Here is a 22,740-nt window from a genome sequence, read left to right as displayed (position 1 = left end):
CATGATGGAGCTCCAGGGATGTGATGGAGTCCTGGGGATGTGATGGAGTCCTGGGGTGGTGATGGAGCTCTGAGCACGTGATGGAGCTCCAGGGATGTGATGGAGTCCTGGGGTGGTGATGGAGCTCTGAGCACGTGATGGAGCTCCAGGGATGCGATGGAGTCCTGGGGATGTGATGGAGTTCTGGGGTGGTGATGGAGCTCTGAGCATGTGATGGAGCTCCAGGGATGCGATGGAGCTCCAAGATGGTGATGGAGCTCCGGGGATGCAATGGAACTCCAGGCATGCAATGGAGCTCCGGAGCTGTGATGGGGCTCCAAGACGATGATGGAGCTCCCGGGCAGTGATGGAGCTCTGGGGACACAATGGAGCTCCAGGCATGCGATGGAGCTCCGAGGCTGCGATGGAGCTCCAAGATGGTGATGGAGTTCTGGGGTGATGATGGAGCTCCGGGGATGTGATGGAGTCCTGGGGATGTGATGGAGTTCTGGGGTGGTGATGGAGCTCCAGGGATGTGATGGAGCTCCAAGATGGTGATGGAGCTCCGGGGATGCGATGGAGTTCCGGGGATGCGATGGAGTTCTGGGGATGCGATGGAGCTCCAGGGATGTGATGAAGCTCTGAGCATGTGGTGGAGCTGTGGCACGGCCGTGGGCGTCCCCCAGGCTCCTGCACTCCCGGTGTGCGGGTGTGTCCCGCCGGGCAGGGTCAGCGGGCAGTCCCCGCGGTCAGCACTCCTCGTCGGCCATGTCCAGGATGCTGCTCAGCAGCACGGTGAAGGTGGGGCGCTCCTCAGGCTTCTGTGGGGCGAGAGGGGAGCGTGGCTGGAGCCCGTGTGTGCCCCAGGCACGCCCTGGGGAGCCCCGTCACCGCGCCAGGGCTGTCACCGGGGTGCAGGCCGCTCACCTCGTGCCAGCAGCTGTACATGATGGCATAGACCCGCTCCGAGGCCGCCTGCGGCCGGTACAGGCGCAGGCCCTGGATGACGTGCTCGGTTGTCTCGCTGTTGTTAAACCTCTCGTAAGGCATCTTCCCCAGGGAGTAAACTTCCCACATCAGCACTCCTGTTGGGGGAACAGCACGGAGAGCTCATGGCACTGGAGCAGCTGTGCCTGCAGCTGGTTTGCAGAGGGGTTCCCAGCCTCCAAATCAGCAATGCTGGGCCCTTACCAAAGGACCAGACGTCAGACTTGCTGCTGAACTTGCTGTACAGCAGCACTTCAGGAGGAGACCACCGCACTGGAAACTTGGACCCCATGGAGCTTGTGTACTCATCATCTAGCACGTACCTGCAGCAGGAAAATGGATCAGGGTGCCTCGCCTGCATTTCACATTTCCCTCCTCCACACAACTGACCAAGCTCAAAAGGAATGGCAGCTCAGAATGACCAGAGGCTGCAGCAATGCATGGGTTTCAGCAGTACATGCGTGTTAGCCAGGACTGCAGAAGAGATTTGCTGACAAATGCTGACAATTTGCTGGAAGCACAGCAAAAAGGGGATGTGGAGAGAAAGCTGCAGCCAGGAGAATTGGGGGTGAGAAAGAAGATACAGAGGGAGGTGGGGAAGGGCCAGGGAAAGTAAGAAAGGGATGATGGAAAGTGGAGAGGCAGAAGGTTGAGCCAAGCAGATGAAATGGGAAGACAATGGTAAAGCAGAGCTGGAGGGTGGTGGGGACAAAGATCAAAGTGTAGAATTGATGGAAGGAGGAGATGGGGTACTGAGACAGAAAAGTGACACAAACACATCCACCAGACCTGGAAAGACCAAAATCTGACACTTTCACAATGCCTTGGTCATTCACCAAACAGTTTCGAGCAGCCTGTGAAGGGAGAGGTGCAGGCAGTTACTTCTCCCTGCTCTTGTCTCTCCCATCCCCCTGTAGCAGGTGAACTTCATCTCATCCCCACCCACCAAACACTTCACCTCACTTTGTCCTGCAAGTTCACCTGGACTGGGGCAAGCTAGAAAACCCTCAACAGAGAGCAACTGAGGCCTCCAAGCATCCTGTTTATCTATGTAGGGGCGACTTCCCAGCAGGATTTTGCCTGAACAAAGCAGCCAGAGCCCTACCAGGTCTCTGTGCAGGAACTGCTTGGATTCCAGGTACTCCATAGCTTCACAGACATCCTTGCACATCTCCAGCAGCTCGGCAGGCTGGAAGCGCTGCCGTGTTTCCCTCAGGAAGTTCAGGAGGCAGCCATTGGCCATGTACTCGGTGATGATGAAGATGGGACGCTGCTTAGTGCAGACCCCGTAGAGCTGCACCAGCTTCTCGTGGGACAGGTTCCTGTGTTGGGGACAAAGGCAATTCTGAGCATCTAGAAAGCCAGGGAGCAAAGAAGTACCTGTGAATAAGGAGAGTTTGGGAAGGGAAGGTGCTTCTGGCCCAGCTGACAGTGGAAAACCTCACTGAGGAATCAGCACAAAATCAGTGGGATCTTGGATGCATTTTGCAGAGTATGGGACTGCCCAAGACTGTCCCTCCACACCTCCCAGGAGTGCAGCCATTCTGGCAAGGAGCACCCAGCACTGCCCTGCATGGTGCTCACCACTTACATCATGACTTTGGCTTCGTCAATGAACTCGTCCTCTGACATGGAGCCCTCCCTGATCATCTTGATGGCAACGTTGTACTGGCCTCTCCATTTCCCGTACTTCACCACGCCAAACTGCCCCGTCCCCAGTTCCTTCAGGAAGGTCAGATCCTTGGGGTCGATCTCCCACGAGCCTAGGACAAGAGTGTGAGTGTACTGTGGGTACAGGTGACAGGGTACCCTGCCTGGTGCTCCCAGTCATCCCATCTAGCAAGCCCAAGAAAAGCTCACAAGCATCTGCTGCCTGATAAATCATCCACAAAATCCACAAAATCTGAGACCTGTAACTCCAGGCATCCCCTGGCTTGCTAGGAGCAAGGTAGCTTGTGGAGTCTTTTGGTCAATACTGTCACCAGAGGGCAGTTGGGAAGTGGCTCCTGGGAAGGCTATGAGCCATGGGACAGCCAGGATCCCAGCCTGGGAAGGCTGCTGCCAGCAGAAACAAACACTTTAACCAGGGAACTGCGAGGTAGCCCAGGCTGCCTTACCATAGCCAAGGCCAGCTGTGGAAGGAGCACTTTTCTTGTGCTGAGACACGGGGTACTTCAGTCTGGATATGAGCCCTGAAACACAGCAGCAGAGATTGCCACTCTAGGCTTACCTGCCACATTCCAGCAGGGAACACAACCCCTGCCTTTGGCACAGGAAGGTGGGGACGCTGTGGTGCCAGTGCAAACACTGCTGGCTTCACTCTGCCTCCTGAACACTGACCTGCAGAGTTGTGCTGGTGGTAGGTGATGAGCTCTGGAATGCTGTTGAACAGGTGCTTTTCTGCCAGGTAATACTGATTCTGGGGGGTGCAGCAGACAACATAGTGGCGGATCGTGCCTTGGGGGTCTCTGGAGAGGGAGAACATGAGGTCAGTGCCATGGGGAGGAGAGGCAGAGGGTGAGAGGTGCCTGGAGGGGCACTCCAAGGGAGGAACAAGCTGTTCTTAGAGCCACTTACACGGAGGACTTGGCATAGACAGAGACAGTGTATTTCCCTGTCTTGCTGGTGGAATCTCGGACAATGAAGCCGCCTTCCTTACCCTACAACAGAAAGGGGAAAGGGCACTGGGTGTTTGTGGGGACTGTGTGTGACTCTAACAGGCAAAACTTGAAGTGAGTGAAGATCACAGCATGGCTGGAGAGAAAAGGGGAAAGGGCACTGGGTGTTTGTGGGGACTGTGTGTGACTCTAACAGGCAAAACCTGGAGTGAAGATCCATGGCTGGAGAGGATCCAGTGAGACAGAGGAATCCTACTTCCAGTCCCTGCATGGGAGGCTACCTCCTGAAGTGGCTGCCTGGAGGAGCTCACACTGGGATAGGGAAGGTTCCTGGGGCTGTTGGGTCAACACTCCTCTCCCAGAAAAGCCAGGGTTGGTCCCATGCTGGACACAATGTGAGAACAGCCCATGGAGGGCTGGTGTAGAACAGACCCAGCCTCAGGAGGCAACGCTTACCTCCTGTTTCAGCAGTTGCTCTGCTTGGCTCCGAGTGATATTCTTTGAGTACCACCTGGAACAGGGACACAGGCATCAGGGAGATCTCCACAGCCACCTCTGTCCCCAGCCCAGGCTGACCCTGGCCCAGCCAGGACAGGCACTGCAGAGAGAAGGGCAGGGATGGCTGCCAGGGGCTGGAGGCTGTCAGAGGATGTGGAAGAGGGAGAATGACCCAGCCAGGCTGGGCTCATGGGCTGTGCAGGGTAACAACCAAATGGAAAATGTCTCCAACCAAGTACAACTCGCCAGGTGCCCGTGCCCTCTCTTACTCAAAGATCTCCAGGGAATTTCTGGTTTCAGTGACGTAGTTGCTGGGGATGTATCCTTCCCTCCTGCAGAGAAAAGGGCTGGTCACACTGATGGAGGAGGCCAAGGGGAAAGAATATTTCTGTCTCAGGAGGCTGATAGAAATGGGCTCAAAAGCTTTGGTGCAAACCCATCTGGGAAGGGCTGACACCACAGCTGGTTTCAGCCTCCTCCCCAGGGCAGCCCACAGGTGGTCAGGCAGACTACCCTCCCTGGGGGGTGCCCAAGGGGTGTGTTTGCCCCCCAGTGCCTGAGCACCAGGGCAGGGCAGCGCTGCAGAGCCACGGCCATGGCCATGGGAGCTCTCACCCGTTCTTGTCCAGGGCTTTCCACCAGGGCAGGTGGCTCTCCTCCAGGATGAAGTACTCCTCGCCCTTGTGCAGCTGCAGGTCCTGTGCATTCATTGGCTCGTAGTTGTAGAGGGCCACCACCTTCTTCATCTCCCCTGCTGTGCTGGGGGCTGGCTCGCGGGGCAGAGGCTTCATCACCATCTTCCCACAGGGACAGAGGGAGAGCATGGGACACAGTCAGGCTGGCACACACACATGAGACCCTTCCCAGGCTGAGAGGGCAGTGGTCTCAAGCAAGGTCAGTGCAGTGTTTGTCTCAGCTCCCATGTGTATCTCTACCAGAACACCCATTTCCTCTCCCTAGACTTTTTATCCAAATATTTTCCCCCATCTCCACAAAAAGGTGTTTTCTCTTTATCTTTTGGCTTAACCTGTGACTCTTCCAGCCTACATCAGAGCTTTAATCTCTCAGGGAAACCTTAGGGTTGATAATTTGACTTTCCTATAGGCCTTTGGGCTCCATCCCCTTGTGACTCTTCCAGCCTACATCAGGGCTTTAATCTCTCAGGGAAACCTTAGGGTTGAGATCATTTGACTTCCCTATAGGCCTTTGGGTTCCATCCCAAGGAGCTTCAAGCTCCTTCTCCCTTATGTCACCATCTTGACCTCCCTCCCCAGAGCAGAGTCCTGGCCTGTAGATCTCTAAGCAGTCATTGAACATGATGGCTTTTTCCAGGTAGATCTTTTCTCCAACACTTTGGAGCAAACCCTGACATTGGCCTTTACCTGGTCCTCCTCAGGAGTTGGGGGAAGGGGCTTCTTTGTCTTGCGATGCGACCGCCCGACTTTTAAACCTTCAGAACAGAGGAGGGGCTAAGATGAGAAAAGAGCCCTGGCTCTGTGCTGCAGTGGTCCCCAGGGCAGGGGGACGAGGCAGTGGGAGGGTGCCTGGTGTCTTACTGCCATTCCTGCTCTCCAGAATCTGGCAGCCCATGGCGTTCTTGGCTGTCTGGGAGCAGCACAGGTACTGGCCGTCGATCCAGAAGCAGGGGTGGTACTTCTGGACCAGGTCGCTGTTGTAGCGAATCACTGTGGCAGGAGGGAAGATGTGTGTGACCCAGGGCTGTGTCCCCAGCCTGCTGCAAGAGCTCTCTGCTCCCTGAGTGCAAGTGGTCAGCTGCATTAAATCATTTCCTCTCAGCTGTGCTGCTGCCCCCTGAGCCTCGATGTTCAGGTTTCCCTCAGCTTACCACTCTTGTTTCAGTGCTGTGGCCATGTAAGCCCTGTGCCACAGGGAAGGGCCAGGCTTGGCTCTCAGATCTGATTCAAGCTTTTGAGCAGCTCTGCAAAGGGGCAGCATGAGCATGCTTGGAGCCAGTCACAGAAGGACCTGGCCCTCCTGCCAGCCAAAATATCCAATAACCCCCAGGCTGCTCCAGCCCATGGTTCACAGCTCTTTTGAGCCCTTTTTTTTTTTCCAGAAGTGGTGTGGGAGGCCAATGCTGTGCCTGGCTTTTCCATGGGAAGAGGAGGGCACTGCCACCACCCTGTGCCTGCTCAGAGACTTCCCTTGCAGGGAGAATATTCCCTGGCTAGGCAGGCTGACCAGCTTCCTCATACTTCTCTAGAGGGAAGAGAAAACTGGATCTGCCTAAACACTGTCAACAGCCTAGGGCTGGCCCACAGCAGCTGCTCGGGGTGCAGAGAGCCCATTCTTTGGTGGAGTAAGAGGACAACCTGTCAGTAAAAAAGCAGCATTTTCTCTCCTTTCCTTGTGGATTCTGCACTGGCTGGAGCTGCCACAGAAACTCTCCTCCCTCAGCAGGGAAGTGGGAGAGGACTGGCTGCTCTGCTGGGGCTCTTGTGAGATAACCGACTTCCCCGTTATCAGCCTGCCCCTCTTCCGCCTCGCTCGAGCCAACTTCCCCGTGTCAACTCAAGCAGCTAATCCCACCCTGCCAGCACAAAGCCACAGAAAGACACACACACATGTGCCAGGAGGCACACACAGCCAGCTCCAGCAGATTCTGGGTGGTTGGAGCCCCTTGGCACAGTGCTGCTGCAACACACTCCCAGCTCGAGGAGGGAGCACCCACCCAGATCTGGGCATTAGCACTGAGCAAGGCTTGAGGTGATTTGGGGAATATTCCCTGGCTCCCAGCAGGCTTGTGGTCCTTGTTTCCTAAAGCACTGGGCACCCAACCCTCACATGCCAAGGCAGCACAGCTGTATGGCCACATCTGCTATTTCCTCTTGCCCTCAATGATTTCTAAGCCTGCTTGATCTACTTTGGAGCAGGTTTGTGAGGAGGCAAGGAGCCTCACTGAGGCAGCTGTGGTGCTGCAGAAGGTGACAGCATCCACCTGCACTGGGCAGGAGCAGCTCTCTCTCCCTCAGACACAGGACAGGTAACCATGAGCCAGCGAGCCCTGGGAGCCTGCACTGTGGGTGAGGCACAGGCACAGCTGAGCCCGGGCTGGCTTCCCAAGGGAGCTGCGAGCCCAGCACTCACCGCTCTTCAGCTGATGGATCCAGCGCTTGCGCAGCTCCTCCGTCGGGGAGAAGATGTAGAGGGGCCCCTCGTCATAGACCACCTGCAGGAACACTCACCTCAGTGCGGCGGGCAGGGCTCTCAGGGCAGGCACGGGCGGAGCCGAGCCCTGCGGCCACCCGAGCCAGCCCTGCCGCTGTCTGCCGGCCCCGCACGGTGCTCGCGGACCGTGACACAGAGGTTAAAAATAAGCCCCCTCCCCCGAGACTTTCCACTTCCTTCTCTGACTTTCGGTGTGCCGGGGGTGCACTGGGTGCCAGCAGGGCAGGCAGCTGGGCTGGGGGCTGAGTGTGCAGCCAGCATCCCTACAGCATCACCCCGGGGACTGCAAGGGGCAGGACAGAGCTCAGAAGCAGGTTCCCATCTTAAACAGAGCTGGCTCGGGGCTCTGAGAGGCTCACCTGGCTGTCCCCTGCAGTATGGACAGCAGCAGAGTGCCTCCAAGCAGCTGAGTGACACCTGGCACCGGGGCAGTGATGCCATGTTTGATCCCAGGCCCCTGTGGGGTCCTTCCCTCAGGACCTGCCACCAGGCAGAGTGGACCAGCAAAGAGGGTGAAGTGAAAACTCACCTGGAAGGGGTAGGGGAACCGTTCGATGATTGAGATCTGCTCCATGTTGTTGTAATCCTCCCCTTTCCTCTGCAAGAGAGAGGCAGAGATGGATGCTGGCATCCTGTTGCTCAGCTGCTGGCATCTCCTCTGGAGCAGGCCCACAGCTTTTGGCATCCCCTTGCTCTGCATCAAGCTGGACCCCTGGTATGGTGTGGACAGAGCCCCCCATGCCAAGCAGGGTTGTCCCCCACTGCCACCACCCCAGGGACTCTTCCTACTCCCCCAGCAAGGGGACAGAGGGACAGATGCAGGGACCCTGGGACTCTCCTACCGGGACCTGTCGCTCAGGGGGAGGGTTGTTTTCAGGTGCCACTGTCTCCACACAGGTGATCTTCTCAATGTCCACGGAGCCCTTCTTACTGCCCCGGCGCTGCAAGAGACAGTCTTGGTTCAAATGGTCACCAAGTGGAGACCTGGAGAGACTCAAACCAGCCCCTCTCCCTGTTCAACCACCCCTTGGGCTACGTGCTGGCAAGGGACAGCTGGTGACCCCTGGACACTGGCATGGCACTGCCCCTGGGGCTGCACTCACCCCCCGCTCAAAGTCATACTCGTAGTAGGACAGCTTGCTCTCTGTCAGCAGGAACAGCCGCTTCTTGAAGTTGAGGGGAGATGTTTTCTTCTTCTGCTGCGAGCGCTTCAAGAAGATGCTCTCCAGGATGACACTGGCCATGTCAGCCCCTGGTGTCCCCTGTGCTGTGCTCACCGGCTTGCTGTGGGCAAGACAATGCTGGCACGGCGCTCGCTCAGCCCAAAACCTGCTGGACCTCACTCAGTGCACTCTCCCCCTTGCCCCAGGGGCAGACAGGGGGTGCTGGGACCCCCACAGGGGGGGAGGAGCTGCAGAGGGGTGAGGACAGGTCAGTGTGGGTTGTTTGTGATGTGATCTCCCCCACACCAGGCTGCAGACCAAGCCACCACCCAGATGGCTCCTTCTCCTGCTGAAGAGGCCCCCAGGATATGCAAGATGGACAGAGAGCTGGAGAAAGAGAGAAACAGGGGAAGCTTGGAACACGGGGAGGAGCACAGAGCCAGCTGTGACACCCCGCAGGCGCTCCTCCCCTCGGCTCTGTGCATGTGAGCCTGTGTGGGCTGTTTCCTCCTGCCCCACCGCAGCCTCTTCGTGCTGGGGACGTGCTGACTTGGCAGCGTGCAAGGGCTGGTCACGGGAGACCAATCCCTAAAAAGCTGTGGGTAGGGCCTGGCCCTGAAAAGTCACAGTGCTGCCAAGAGCACGGAGTAGCCCCAAAGTCATCCTTCCCCTGTGTGTCCACAGAGCCTGCAGGAGTGCAGGATGGAGCTCAACTCCCCTCTGAGCAGCACTTTTCAATGGCCAGGCAGCAGGCAGAGGGGTTAAATCCTCCCCCAGCCATCAGGAAATCTCCCCATGGCCTCTCCAGGGAAGGGCAGTGTGGGAAAGGGCTCATGAGAGCCCTGCATCCAGCTGCTGCCCAGCCTTTAGGGACTGGAAATTGCCCTGGCCCATCTCTTGGAGCAGCCCATGCATCTCACCCCATCCCTCCATGCTGTACCCAGGAACTGTGACCTCCAGGTGGGCCCAGCAGCCCCAGAGCCACGTGGCTGGAGCTGTGGGCTGTGACCAGCACCTGACTGCAGTCTGGGAGCTGATGAGTGAGCTGTGTGGGCCCCTGCTGACCTGTGAGCCCCTGGAGCCCAGCTCCCTGTCTCCTGCCTGACCACCTACAGTCCCTGCTTCCCCTTCACCCTCACCTTGTTCCCTTTTTTCCTCCTATAAGCACAGCTTTGGAAAGTAACCTGGGAGAAGCTGTTTTTCTCCCCTGCTCCCCACAGCCCATCTCCTCAGGGGGAGGCTGAGAGGTAGACCACAAACAGGGACCAGAAACAGCCTCCCATTCCCCAGCTGAGTTTTCATTCTCCACACACAGGAGATGGGCATTGGATCACTCACAGCACAGACAGGTGGGGAACAATGATGCCAGGACCCAGTCCCACACACTGTGCCTCTCTCCAGGGCAAGCCCCAGCTTGGGGACAAGGAGCAGAGATGTCCTCCCATCTGCTGGCAATGCCCAGACCCTCCCAGCACAGCCCCTGCCCCTGCAGTACTGACCCTGCCCCACAGCCCCCACAGCCCCCACAGAGGCTGGGGACAAGCAGGATTCCCTCTCCCAGGCTTCCTTCTTCCCTCCTTGTGGCTCTTATGGCTCAGACCCTTCCAGCTTGTTGGGTGGTCAAAAAAAGCCCAACTTAAACAACTTAAAATTAGTTATTAGAGTCTTTTGGAAAAAACAGCAGTGTGCTGATTGAGGCCTCAGGAGGAGGGCTCTGGGGTCCCTGCAGGTGGCTGGTGTGGCCCCCCTGACCCCCAGACTGCTGGCAGGATGGTGGATGAGCCCACAGTGACCCCAGAACCACCCTGTAGCCTTGTGCCTCATTTTCCCTGTTTATCAAGTGTGGCTGCTGATCCTGTGTGCCAAGAGCAGGAGGGCTCCCACTGCCCTCCCTGGCAGTCACAGGGCTGAGCAGAAGGGCCTTGGACTCCAGCCCATCCCAACTGCAGTGCTGGCTCCCTGGAGCTTTACCTGGAGTCACAGCAGTGGGGTCATGGCCAGCAGTGCCAGGCAGGTGGGACATGTCCTCACTGTGTGCTCTGGATGGAACTGCCAGAGGAGAAAGGACAATGAGTGTCTCAGAGGGCTGTTGTGCCCCATCATGGCACAGCCTCCCTGTCCCCAGCCCTGCCACCAGACCCGCTGTGTCCCTGCCTGTCTCGGTGTGGTGGGCTCAGCCCCACAGCCAGCAGTGTGCTGTGACAGCAGTGACGAGTGGGTGTGCACAGACACGTCCTGTGTCCCCCCTCCAGCCAGTGTGACTTCCTGCCATGCTCACACCTCTGCCCAGCGTGCTCTGAGACCTCCACCAGGCTTGCCACATGCTGCTGGCCTCATGCCACTGCGCACTGTGTCCCACCATGGCCCTGGGGCCACCCTCCGCCACAGGCCAGCTCTGATGTGGGGCTGGCAGGGACCTCGCATGCCTGGGACAAGGGGAAGGGCGACAGAGTGACAAACTTCACAGCCCTCATGTCGCCGGCTGAGCCCCGAGGGTGTCGAAAACGATGGGTGTGAGGGACAGAGGTGCTAACCTCCTGTACGGGAGAGACTCCTGACGAACCCAGAGCTGCACCCAGCAGTGCCCACTGTGAAAGCACGGTGAGGAATGGCCAAAGACACGGGCAGAACCCAGCCCTGCTCCTGGCCACGCCGGCACCCTCACAGCGCTGCGATCCCCGCTCCAGCACAGCCCCTGGCAGCCCCTCCCCATCCCTGCCCGCGGCACCCCACAGCCCCACGGCCGGGTGACAGGCCCAGTGCCAGCTGCTTGGACCCGGCCAGGCTGTGGGAGCAGCAGAGCTTCCGCTCGGCCGCCCGAGCCCAGCGCGGCTGCCCTGCCCTCAGGAGCCCCGCAGAGGCGTGAGCCCACCGCGCAGCCCGCACGGAGCCTCCCGCCGCCCCGGCTGCCCACAGCCACCCCAGCAGAGCCCCACGGTTCCCCGGGAGCCCCGAGGCAGCGCCGGCGCGGCCGCGGCCCCGGCAGAAGCTCCTCACTCACCGGGCTCCGCCGCTCGGCCAGCCGGGCCCGCCGCGCCCGGGGCGGCAGCGACGGCACGGGCGGCGGGCTGCGCGGGGAGGAAGGACGGGGCCGGCCAACCCCACCCTTTCGGTTCCCCTTTTTGCGTTCTGTGACTCAAAGGCAGCGCTTGTGTTTCCTCCTGCAGACAGCTGGGCCATTGCCGTGGGTCACCGTGGCCGGAGCCTGCCCCGCGCTCCGGGCAGTGCCGGGTGTTGGCTGAGCTGGCTGGCCTCCCTTGTGTTGTCCCAAAACGGGCTCTTTCACCCGATGGGGCTGACCCCCACACAGAACCGAGGTATTTTTATTTGCAGTTCTGTGTGGAAAGATGTTTTGGTGGCAAATTCACAAAGCCAGTAGAGTGACTATCAAAACTTTTCACTGTTTATACAATTTAGCAAATGAAAACGTTAATCTTCATTGACTACATATTACATAGTTCATTAATATTCTGTTTTATAGTGTTAAATGATTCCCTCACTTATGTTAATTAGGCCACATGCTCAGTGTTCCTCTTCGTTTGGGTCAGTGGGTTTCTTGGGTCGGTGGTCCAGGGCTGGTGTTGTGATCTGGAGTCTCTTATCCACTCAGAGCTGCTTCAGCGCAGTCGGTGAGTTAGCTTTGCTAGTGACATCCTTGTCTAGAGAGTTCTGCCAGCTGTTCCCGTGCTCCCAAACTCTGCACTCTCTGTGCCCGCTATCACTGGTAAACCCTTCTTCCCAAGCGCTGTTAATTTCCAGCCAGGTCTGAGGTCGCTGAAACATGTGAAGCCCTAAACCTTAGCAAGGACCTCTGCTGACACACGATTTGTCTTTCACACACCTGGATGTCGGCTGCAGCCGGCGGTTCCCCGCCCCTCACAGCCCCCGTCCCACCGCGACCCGGCCTCCCCGCCATGGCCGCCGCCTGCGCTCCTCCCACCGCCAGGGGGCGCCGTGCCCCGCGCCGTGCCCCGCGCGCTCCTCTCGATGGTCCCCAGCTCACACTCACTTCCGCTTCCGGTCAGCTCCTTCTCTCCGGGCCGCCGCCGCCAAAATGGTGAGTGCTGGGGCTGGGCCGGGCTGCATCCGCCGGCATCCGCCCCGCGGCTGCGCCGGGCCGGGCTCCCTCCGCCGCCGTGGGTGCGTGCTGAGCGGCCAGACCGGCGCGGGGGCTTCCCCATCCCCGGATGGCAGCGCAGGGCCCGAGGGAAGGGGAAGGGCGGGAGCGGGGCCTTCGGAGCGGGATGTGGCGTATGCGCAGCGGCCCTGACCGGCTCCCCTCCTTCTCCTCCAGGTGAACGTGCCGAAAACCCGCCGCACGTACTGCAAGAAGTGCGGGAAGCACCAGCCGCACAAGGTCACGCAGTACAAGAAGGGGAAGGACTCGCTGTACGCGCAGGGTGAGCACGGCTCGCTCCGGGTGTCCTGTGCCCTGGCTGGGGACATGGGGCTGGGGAGGACGGCTGGGCCCAAGGGATGTGCTGGGCAGCGAAGGGAGCTGAAAAAATAAGACACAGGCAGAAAGACTAAGGACGTGTCAGCCCAAAGTAGTTTCAGATGGTTGTTGTATGGAGATGTTTAACTAGTTAGGGAATGTGCTCTGGGTGAACCTGGCTGGCTCTGAAAGCACAGCTGGAGCCCAGGCTGGCCAGCCCTGCTGTGGGTTTGAAATGTGCTGGGCCTTCAAGTCCAGGTGAAAGAAAGTGAATCCCATGAGGGCTCCACCAGCAGTGATGTGGATTAATCATGGAAATATCACCTGAACAGGACTGTATAAATATTTCCAGCCCTTTGTGTGCTGCCTTAGAGGATTTACCACGCAGCACCCTTCTCTGCACAGAACCCTGAGTAAATCAAGTGCCTTGACCTTGTGTGTTTGCTGGGTGCACAGTGAGGGGAAGGCTCCACTTTTGGGGACAGCACAGGAGCCGTGGCACTGGTTCTGCTGGGCTGTGCTGGGGTTTAGGCAGTGCCTTGGAGCACCCCCTGGGCTGCTGCCTGAGCAGAGCTGTTTCTCCCACAGGAAAAAGGCGCTATGACCGGAAGCAGAGCGGCTACGGGGGCCAGACAAAGCCCATCTTCCGTAAAAAGGTGAGTGGTTTGCTCCTCAGGAGCAGGAAACGCCCTGGGCAGCCCCTGCCCAGCTGAGGGAGGGTTCCTCAGTGCCCTTTCCTGGCTGTGTTAGGGCAGTGCTGTGCTGGCTCAGCTCTCCCTTCATCACAAATGCCTTGGGTTGGAAGGGACAGTCTTGTTCCAGTCCCTCCCACTGTCCCAGGCTGTTCCAAGGCCCATCCAGCCTGGCCTTGGGCACTGCCAGGGATGGGACAGCCACAGCTTCTCTGGGCACCCTGTGCCAGGGCCACTCCACCCTCTCAGGGAAGATTTCTTCCTACTCTTTAAGTCTCTGTCAGTGTGAAGCTGTTTAGGCCCATCCAGCCTGGCCTTGGGCACTGCCAGGGATGGGACAGCCACAGCTTCTCTGGGCACCCTCTGCCAGGGCCACTCCACCCTCTCAGGGAAGAATTTCTTCCTACTCTTTAAATCTCTGTCAGTGTGAAGCTGTTTCCCACTGCCCTGTCACTCTGTGCCCTTGTACAAAGTCATTCTCCCTTTCCCTTTCAAGCTCCCATCAAGAGCACTGCTCATCTCCTTGCTGTCCTGTCTCATGGAGAGGCTCCTCTTTTGCAGGGTGACTTGGTGTGTGTTTGCAGAGCAGGTTCTCAGCTTGGATGCTGCAAGGGAGTGGGTTCTTTCTGGGAGGGGTATTTGCAGTGAAGGGAACGTTTCCTTCACTGCTTGCCCAGGGGGAAGGCCTTGGCAAAGGGAAAGGAGCTGTCTGCTTGCTCGGTGTATTTACAGCAGGGAAGCAAACCCCAGTGGGTGGGTTTGTTGCTTTGTGTGAATTATTTAGTTATGCTCATAGAGCTGCTTGGTTTGTTGCTGGAAGCCCTGGTGTCCTGCTGGAGGTGCACAGGAAGCCTTCCAGCAAGAAGGAAAAAATGAGGCAGCAGGTTTTCAAGTTGACTTCGTGCCAGGAAGCGGAGAGACCTCACAGAAAATGCTTCTGCAAGCAGGGTACACCACGCAGCTGCATTGCTGGCACTCTCTACCTGTACATTGCAATTCTCACTTCTGATTTTTCCCAGTCAGCATTGTATGGATGGTTGGCTGAGGTTTTTAGCTGGTGGTTACAGCCCTGTCCAGCTGCTACAGCAGCCTCCCAGGTTTGGATTCTTCCCTCTGCAGTCTTTCAGGTTTCATCCAGCTTCTGAGTAGCTGCAGGTCTGCACTGAGCCTGTTGTGTCACTGCTGTCACTGCTCCTTCAGAGAAAATTTGCCAGTGGTGTTGCTTCCAGGTGTTTCTTTTGCCCAATTTTCTTCTGGATTTCTCCTGAGCACTGCTGGTCTGTGCTTCCACACTAAAAGTGTGAGTTTCTTGCTCTGTTCAGTGAAACAGATTTCTCCAGCATGGCTGATCCTGCAGGAACCAGCCCTGCCCCACTGAATGCTTTTGCCAGCACCCTTTGTGTGAAGATACCAATCCACTTCAGTCCTCCTGATCCTTAAAGTGCTGCCTTCTTTTCAGTGGAGGGAGCCTAACTGTGTTTGTAGTCTGTCTATACTTTGAGAATAAACTGAATGTTCAGGAGTGCAGGGAACAAGCTCTCCCTGAGAGTGTGTCTGCTGGGGGATGTGTGTTTCACTAAAACACCCTGCTCCTCCTCCTTCCAGGCCAAGACCACCAAGAAGATTGTGCTGAGGCTGGAGTGTGTGGAGCCCAACTGCAGGTCCAAGAGGATGCTGGCAATTAAGAGGTGCAAGCACTTTGAGCTGGGAGGAGACAAGAAGAGAAAGGTGAGTTGCTATTCTGTGAGTGGCTGAGAAAGGGGGGCAATACTCAGTGGTGAATAAACTCACCCTTGTCCCTTGCTTCTTACAGGGCCAGGTGATCCAGTTCTGAGCATCGTCCTGATCATCGTTATGGACCACATTAAAGTAATTGGATTGATCCCTTGCTTTTCTTTATGTGTTTTCTCTTGGGGTGGGTGCTGTGAGTACATCAGCTCAGCAGGGAGGTGTTGCTTGCAGAACCATTTAACAGACCAGTTTTTGACCTGGCTTTTGGAAGATCCCTGTCAGTAGCTGGGATCTCTTTACTGTGTTTCCAGGAGGTGTTCTGTAATGGGTGCCAGTGACTTCTGTGCATGAGCATGGTGCAGGCTCGTTTATGAGCTCCCCTGAACAGCCCCTGCACTTGGCTCCAGGCCCCTTTTTACAGACAGCTGAGGAGCAGAGGCCTTGGAGCAGCCAGTGGCTTTGGCACCTGCACCATTAGGCAGGTGCCATGAGCTGTGGCAGCTCAAAGAGGTGAGGCACAGCTCCGTGCCTGTGGCTGCTCCTGGCACATGGTGTAACAGCCTCAGCTGCCCTCCCCTGCTGTTGGCTCCTCTGCATTTTCCTTGAAGGAAGAAGGCCAAGCACAGCAGTGAAGTTTCAAATGGGCAGCAACCAGAGTGTGGTAGATTGTGGGGACAGCCTCCAGGACAGCTTCCCCTTAGAGAGGAACATTTCTGTGAGTAGGAAGTCTGCTGTTAGCAGGTGCTGGGAAGGCAATGCAGAGTTCACCCTTACAGGCAACTTTCTTGTAGTAGAAGTGGAGCTGGAGGATGGAGAGATCCTCTTCACATCTTCATCATGACTGAGAGCACTGAATTGTTGTAGTAAAGTGGAGCTGGAGGATGGAGAGATCCTCTTCACATCTTCATCATGACTGAGAGCACTCAGTTACTGAATTGTAAGGGAATCTGTGGTTTTGCTTATTAAATATTGGCTGATGTGATGGCCTTTTCAGATTTGTGTAGGCAGTGGTGGCTTTGGCCTGTGGGGTGGACTGTATGGCTGTATTACATCAGCTTCACTGAGTGCTGTTTCTAGTAATCATGACAAACTTCACAAAAACTTACATGACTGGAACAAACTGGCCTGTTTCCTAAACCATTATTTAATTTCAGATACCATGCTGTACTCTTGTACACTGCCAGTAAGTAAAAGCATAGCCTTTTAAAGGGATTTTAATCAAAGTGCTTAATCACAGAAGAACAAAGAAATCCTGATTGCATTGTAATCACAAGATAATATACTTGCACATGATGGTTGCTTAAGTGATTATCCATCTCCTGTCTTGGAGAGCCCATGTTATTCAACCTAAAGGCTGCTGCCAGCAGTGGGAAGCAAGCACTCAAGAGATTTCTGGGAGGCAGGATTCATGGAGAAAGGGACTCCAGTGGCCATATGAAGGGGGGAAAAGGAATTATCATCTAAAGGGAAGTGACAGCCACTGGTGAGAGATTCCTGGAGCGAGGGGAAACCCTCAAAAACTCGAGTCCTAAGTCCTGATAGCAGCTGTCAAGGAAGTTGCTAAGAAGTGCAACGGTTCATGTCAGTCCCTGAGTTGTCAGAAGATGGAAGTGCATGTCCATGCTCTGAGTGAAGTGTTTGGTTTCCTTAGCGGGGGTGGGAGCAGCAATTCTTGGACTGTGTGTCCTGGTCTGGAAAAGAGGGCAAGGTGGCCAAGGCATGTTTCCCTATTGTCCCTAAAGTGCTCAAGGACAGCTGTAAGATGCTTCCTGTGCATCCCTTGCCTTTCCTTGCTCGGTAGTGGCAGTGCCCTGCTGGAGCCCTTCGAGCCCCTTGGAGGAGGAGTTGGGTGAGGTGCCAGGGAAAAGGGCCCTGCTGTGCTGTTCACCCTTTCCTTGTCACCTCCTGATGATGGAGTGATGGCAATTTGTCACATTAGCCTGAAGGTTCAGATAATGAATGCCTGAGAATAAAGGCACCTGACTGGAAGAAGGAGATGAATTTCCTGCCACAAGTTCAGACGGAGCCTGAGGCTTAGGAAAAGATTGTCTTTGTGCTGCCTATAGTGGCAGGACTTTGAGCAGCACGGTGCCAGTGGGGTTCACCTCCACGCTGAGGGAGGAGAGCCAGCTGTACACGCCGCAGTCGCGGCTGGCCGGCAGCACCTGGCGGATGGAGCACGCCGGGTTGCAGGCCAGCCCATTGCCCAGCAAGGTGAGGGAGAAGGTGAACTTCTGGGGTCCCCCAATCTCCTGCTGGTTCAGCACTGCCACAGCATAGGCTCGGTCAGACAGGGGCCGCTCCCACACCTGGAAGTTCTTGTCCTGCCAAGGAGAAAACAAACCCAGGGCTTAGGCTGTGCAAGGCTCAAGTGGTGGTCTTTGTGCCTGTCTGTTCCAGCAGGCTTCAGGAACAAAAGTTCCCAAATTCCCAAACCCCGAGCACCTCTCCATCCCTCCCCTCTCCTGCTGTACCTTGAAGAGCTGGTATCCCTGCTTGCCCAGCGGGTCCTGGTTGATGGCAATCACCTCTTTGTTCTGGAGCAGCCACTTGGCCTCGGGGCTGATGTGCCGCAGGTCGTTGGACATGAACAGGGGAGCAGCCATGATGGCCCACATGGCCATCTGAGTCACCGACTGCTCCCAGCTCAGCCCAAAGTTTCCAATCACCAGCTACGACAAGCAAACAAAAAGTGCCTGGTAACACTAACTGCTGAGGACAAACTGGGCCACCAGTACCAGGAAATCACAGGGTGGGACCTCTCTGGAGCCTGGCTAGATAGGCTGAGGGCCAGGAGCAGGACAAGCCAGTTGGGAAAAGCAAGGCATAACTGCGTGACAGTTTAGGATGAGTCCCTGGTGGAAGTGAAGAGAGCTCTTTAAGTGGCTAGGCAGTGTTTGAGAATGCTTTTGGATTGACTCTTGCAGTGCTGGCACCCAGGGGTTTTCACTCTGGTGGGACATCAGCACTTTGGAGACTGTCCCCCAATGCCACACCTGTGTCCTGAGCTGGTACTGCTTGTGGAGGCTGCCATGACACAAAGATGGTGCTTCCTTGGTACTGCCATAGCTGCAGTTCTCTTTCCCTTTCTACCCTGGACCTTCTCACCAAGATCCTGATCCTAGGGTCCCATCAGAGTCCCTCCCCTTAATGTTTCTCCCCCAGTTCTCTCCCTTCCCATTCTCAGCCCGCAGCTGAGGAGAGGTTTTTTGCTGATGCTTCAGGTGGGGTGGGTGTTGCTGTACTTGCCATGTCAGGATCATTCCAGCCCCCTGGCCCAGCTATCTTCACAATGGTGTCCTGGTGAAGTGCTGTCCAGTCTAAGATACTCTTGATGCTGTTCCAGGAGTCATAGACATCATAGAAGTTCCTCCAGTGATTGCAGTACTGTTTGATCTCCGTGTAATTGGGCTGCCAGAACAGTGAGTGTGATTAGACAGAGCACCTGGCTGTACAACAGGAGTGTCAGCAAGGCTAGACTGGACCAAAGGTAGCTTGGGGGAGAACCAGGTAACACCTTCCATCACCAGCTCTCTGGATGATGCAGTGCATGTCGATTCTCTTGAGTGCTTTGTGCCCAGTAACTCCACTCTGATGTTCCAGAAAACACTGTTGCTCCCCTTGGGAGAACAGTTGTGACCACCAGCTCTGTTACAAAATTCCTTCACAATTTTACTGAAGGTGTGACAAGGCCAGTGGGATTAAACTGTAATATCCCAGTAATTATTGCCATTTCTTGGGTTTACACCCTTTCGTGAGTAATACATTTAATTCTAGCTGTGGGTGGAGGGCAATGTGTCAATCACAGACCCTGGCTGGCAGAAATCTGTCACTGAACAGTGTGGAGGATGTCACAAAGCCTCTCTCGTGGTCCCCAGAGCTGTCTGTAAGGCTGAGCCTGCAGCACTCTGTGTCCAGGAGGAATTGCACTGAGCTGTCTGCTGGGCTGTGTGTCTGCATTGCCAATGGTTTGCTGCTTGGCTCCTTGGAGGGAGGAAGCAGATGGATGCTGTGGTTTTTTTGGCACGCTCCATCTGGGCTGTGCCTTCATGCTGCAGAATCCTACTGAATCTATTTCAGCAGAGCAATGGTTCAGGGCTCTGGAAGAAAAGGTTTTTTCCTCCATTTTACAGCCTTGTTCTCTGTCAGAACAGAGAGCAGCAAGTTTCTCAGGGTGCTGTTTTGCAATGTTAAAATTTTTTCTCTTCTTCCCACTTGAGCCCCAGGATAAACACTTCTTACCTGCTGCACAGGCCTCAAGTAGAAAGGCCACTCACAGGAGTACACAATGCTCCTTCCAGTCTTGTTCAGGGCCAGAGACATGTGCTTGTATCCTGCAGGAAGAGCACAGAGGTTACACAACCAATCTCCTTGGTCACACAGCAGAACTAAGCCAATGGCACAGGTTCAGGTTTCAGTTCAACTCTTACAAAACTAAGACTGAACACATTTTTGTGGTTGAGACACCACAGGGAGGACAGGGGAATTCAAAGTCTGCAGCTGGTCACCTGCCTCCCAGGGACAGGAGCTTTGCTTGGGCAGGCTGTCGCTCCAACACTGCAGATCCCTTTTACATACAGCCAGGGAAGGAGCTTAAAAGCTTTCCTGTATGGCATTTTCCCTCTAGATCCCCAGGAAACACAAGTCAGTATCTATCAGGCAGTGCAGCTCTGCTGGGTGATGTAGGAGTAGGTTCTCGTGAGGGCCTTGCGCCATATGGACTGGGCAGGAATGCAAAAGCTCTAGTTTTTCCTGTCCTTGTCCCCAAACAGCCCTGTTAAGTCCCTTCCAATTGGCAGAGAGGGAATGAAAAGTCTGCTCTCTCCTCTGGAACTGCTTCAGTGCAACTGGATTGTATCTGGGTCACACATACGAGGCAGCAGGAGCTCTCAGCTCAGTGTCACTCAGGGAGCTGAGCTGTGCTCCTGTCTCTGGCAGTTGGCATATGCCCCACCATCTGGCTTCATGGCACTGTCACTTGGGCAGGTTCTCCCTGCCAGGCACAGACAGGACTTTCTGCAGGACTCCTGCTGCCAAACATGGTGGTGCTGACTGTGCCAGCAGCCAGAGAGCCCAGTCAAGACAAAAAGCTTTCTAACTTAAAGTGCTCTTCCCATAAATCTACTCCTGTGGCACTGGGATTTGCCTGTGCCTCAAATGAGGCTGTAGCCAATCCCCTCAGCACAGGGAGCTGCTGAGCTTCCAGCTGCTGGCTCGCCAGCCTTTGTGCAAATAACTTCTGAAGTGGTATTTACACTGGTGTGCTTTAAGAGGAAAACCCCAGTAGGATTTTTATGCCATAATTGCCTTCATTTTTATCTGTTAAAAGCCCTCCTAACTGCTCTTTTCATGGCTGACACAAACTGTTCAGGCTGATTCATGCTGACAAGGCCCCACCAAAGGGATTAAGGGTTGAGTGTGTGAAATGCTCTGGGCTCTCCAGTACAGCCCCTGCAGAAGGGCAAAGCCTGTGCAGAGTTAAGAGCTGAGGGAGCACAGCCCCCCCCAGAGCACACAGCTGATGTGTCTGTGCTCAGCTTGATCCAGAAATGACTGAGAAAGGCCTGAGAGCTCCTTTCCTGAGCTGTGCTGGAAGGACAGCTCCAGGAGACTGAGCAGATAAAAACTCTTAACACAGCAACACTCAAAACCTTGGGCTTGAGAACAGAGCCTCAGATTTGGTTTTGTAAGCAAGTCCCTTAAATGAGTATGGTCAGGAAAAAGCGAGTCCCTGGAGCCTGATGCTGGGCCTGGAATTGCTGCTGCCTGCAGAATATTCCCACCCATGGGAATAGCTGCCTTGAGCCCATGCCTACCTTCTGCCAGCAGCTCCAGTGAGTCAGAGTTGCAGCCATCAAACTTGAGCAGGTCCACACCCCAGGAAGCAAATGTCTGGGCATCCAGGTCATAGTGGTTGTAGCTGCCAGGGAAGCCAGCACACGTCTTTCTCCCAACATCGCTGTAGATGCCCAGCTTCAGGCCCTTGGAGTGCACCTGTGTGTGCAGAGAAACAGAGCCTGGCATGGGGCAGCCCCAAGGCAGGAGGAGCAGGATTTGGGGCAGCAAGGGAAGCAAAGCCCCACTGCGGCAGGCAGGGCCGCATCTCGGCAGCGATGCCCACCCCGCGCTGTGCCCCCGCTCCCAGTGCCATGTGGCACTCACGTAGTCGGCCAGCTTGCGGATGCCGCCCGGGAAGCGCGCGGGGTCCGCCCGCAGCCGTCCCTGCCCGTCCCGCGTCGGGGCCATCCAGCAGTCGTCGATGCAGATGAACTCGTAGCCGGCGTCCCTCCAGCCCTCGGCAGCCATCCTGTCAGCCATCTCCACGAACAGCTGCTCGCTGCGCACGGCCGGGGCGCGCCACCGGGAAAGAAAGCGGAGAGCGCCCGCCGTGAGCAGCGGCACGGCCACGGGGCCGGGCGGGGAGGGCTCCCCGTGCCCCGCGCCGGTACCTGACGCAGCGGCGCGGCTCGGCGGCGCAGTCGGTGCCGCAGAGGAAGCGCTCCCAGTGCAGCCAGCCCATGGGCGGTGTCCGCGCCAGGCCGTTGTCCAGCGCCAGCGCCGCCGCCACCGCGGCCGCCGCCGCCGCGACCCAGCGCAGCATCCACCGTGCGGCCGCCATCGCCCCGCCGCGGCTCTGCCGCTGATTGACAGCGCGCCTGCCCAATCCTCGGGGAGCCGCCCGCCCTTCCGCCAATCGCGAGGGGCGAGGCGCGCATCGGCCCGCCCCCCCTCGGTCACGTGTAGCTGTGTCACGTGAGCGGGTGGGTGCCCATGGCGGCGGGGCCGTGAGGGGCACGGGCGGTGCGGGCAGCCGCGGCCGGGCGGCACCTCCCAGCTGCCCGAGAGAGCGGGGGCACCTGGCCGGGACCGCAGTAGAGCGGCCAGCAGGACCAGGGCAGCGCTGTCCCCCTGTGCTGAGGCCGCAGCCGTGTCCAGCCCCGCGCCCTCAGCTCAGGAAGGACGTGGGGCTGCTGAAGGAGCACAAACCCCGTGAGGAGAGGCTGAGGGAGGCTGGGGGCTCAGCCCGGAGGAAAGGGGGCTCAGGGGCCCTTGTCGCTCCCCACAGCTCCCGGCAGGGGCCAGGCTCTGCTCCGGGAACAGGGACGGGACCGCGGGACACAACCCCAGGCTGTGCCGGGGGAGGGTCGGGCTGCACATCAGCAGTAATTCCTTCACACAAAGAAGGAATAGGAACGTATCCCGTTAGACATAGGAACGGGCTGCCCAGCAAATGGAGTCAGGGTCCCTGGAGGTGTTCAAGGCTGGACGTGACAATCAGTGCCGTGCTCTGGTGATTGCTCACGGGTTAGACTCGATCTCAGGGATCTTTTCTGGCCTCAGTGATGGAGTGCTCAGCAGTGCTGGGGCTGCCTGAGGGGCTGGGGGCTGCTGTGAGTGCAGCGTGTGGCTCTGTGTGTTCTCTGTGTCAGCACAGGGTCCTGGGGAAG

General features: G+C 56.9%; 3 protein-coding genes across 5 annotated transcripts; 1 reads left to right on the top strand and 2 right to left on the bottom strand.

Annotated features, from left to right (window-relative positions):
- Positions 1-524: 524 nt before the first annotated feature.
- BTK (Bruton tyrosine kinase) lies at positions 525-11,499 on the bottom strand. 3 transcript variants are annotated; one of them, XM_039717394.1, is made up of 20 exons: positions 11,436-11,499; positions 10,406-10,483; positions 8,375-8,555; positions 8,114-8,212; positions 7,801-7,869; positions 7,191-7,272; positions 5,639-5,767; positions 5,465-5,532; positions 4,698-4,879; positions 4,352-4,414; positions 4,041-4,095; positions 3,544-3,626; positions 3,307-3,434; positions 3,084-3,158; positions 2,558-2,729; positions 2,072-2,288; positions 1,756-1,820; positions 1,171-1,289; positions 907-1,064; positions 525-800 (listed from the first exon to the last, which is right to left on the bottom strand). In XM_039717394.1, the coding sequence occupies exons 3-20, from the start codon at positions 8,513-8,515 to the stop codon at positions 729-731; spliced, it is 1,977 nt and encodes a 658-aa protein (XP_039573328.1). In that variant the 5' UTR covers positions 8,516-8,555; positions 10,406-10,483; positions 11,436-11,499; the 3' UTR covers positions 525-728. The 3 variants fall into 3 exon arrangements, with proteins under 3 accessions (XP_039573328.1, XP_039573327.1, XP_039573326.1); XM_039717393.1 differs by having other exon boundaries at positions 8,375-8,682; positions 11,436-11,490; XM_039717392.1 differs by having other exon boundaries at positions 8,375-8,821; positions 11,436-11,488.
- A 935-nt stretch (positions 11,500-12,434) lies between these two features.
- RPL36A (ribosomal protein L36a) lies at positions 12,435-15,444 on the top strand. Its single transcript, XM_039717400.1, has 5 exons — positions 12,435-12,491; positions 12,729-12,834; positions 13,458-13,525; positions 15,167-15,289; positions 15,375-15,444. Exons 1-5 carry the CDS (start codon positions 12,489-12,491, stop codon positions 15,393-15,395), a joined length of 321 nt encoding a protein of 106 aa, XP_039573334.1. The 5' UTR covers positions 12,435-12,488; the 3' UTR covers positions 15,396-15,444.
- Positions 15,445-16,490: 1,046 nt separating this feature from the next.
- On the bottom strand, positions 16,491-21,925 carry GLA (galactosidase alpha). The gene is made up of 7 exons (XM_039717399.1): positions 21,742-21,925; positions 21,455-21,629; positions 21,109-21,286; positions 19,535-19,626; positions 18,542-18,703; positions 17,767-17,964; positions 16,491-17,616 (listed from the first exon to the last, which is right to left on the bottom strand). The coding sequence occupies exons 1-7, from the start codon at positions 21,909-21,911 to the stop codon at positions 17,353-17,355; spliced, it is 1,239 nt and encodes a 412-aa protein (XP_039573333.1). The 5' UTR covers positions 21,912-21,925; the 3' UTR covers positions 16,491-17,352.
- Between the last annotated feature and the right edge of the window lie 815 nt (positions 21,926-22,740).

The sequence above is a fragment of the Passer montanus genome, unplaced genomic scaffold (genome assembly GCF_014805655.1).
Source record: "Passer montanus isolate IOZ18808 unplaced genomic scaffold, ASM1480565v1 scaffold38, whole genome shotgun sequence".
Lineage (NCBI taxonomy): Eukaryota > Metazoa > Chordata > Aves > Passeriformes > Passeridae > Passer > Passer montanus.
The sequence above is the reverse complement of the archived record's forward strand: the minus strand, read 5'-3'. Positions and strand labels throughout refer to the sequence as shown.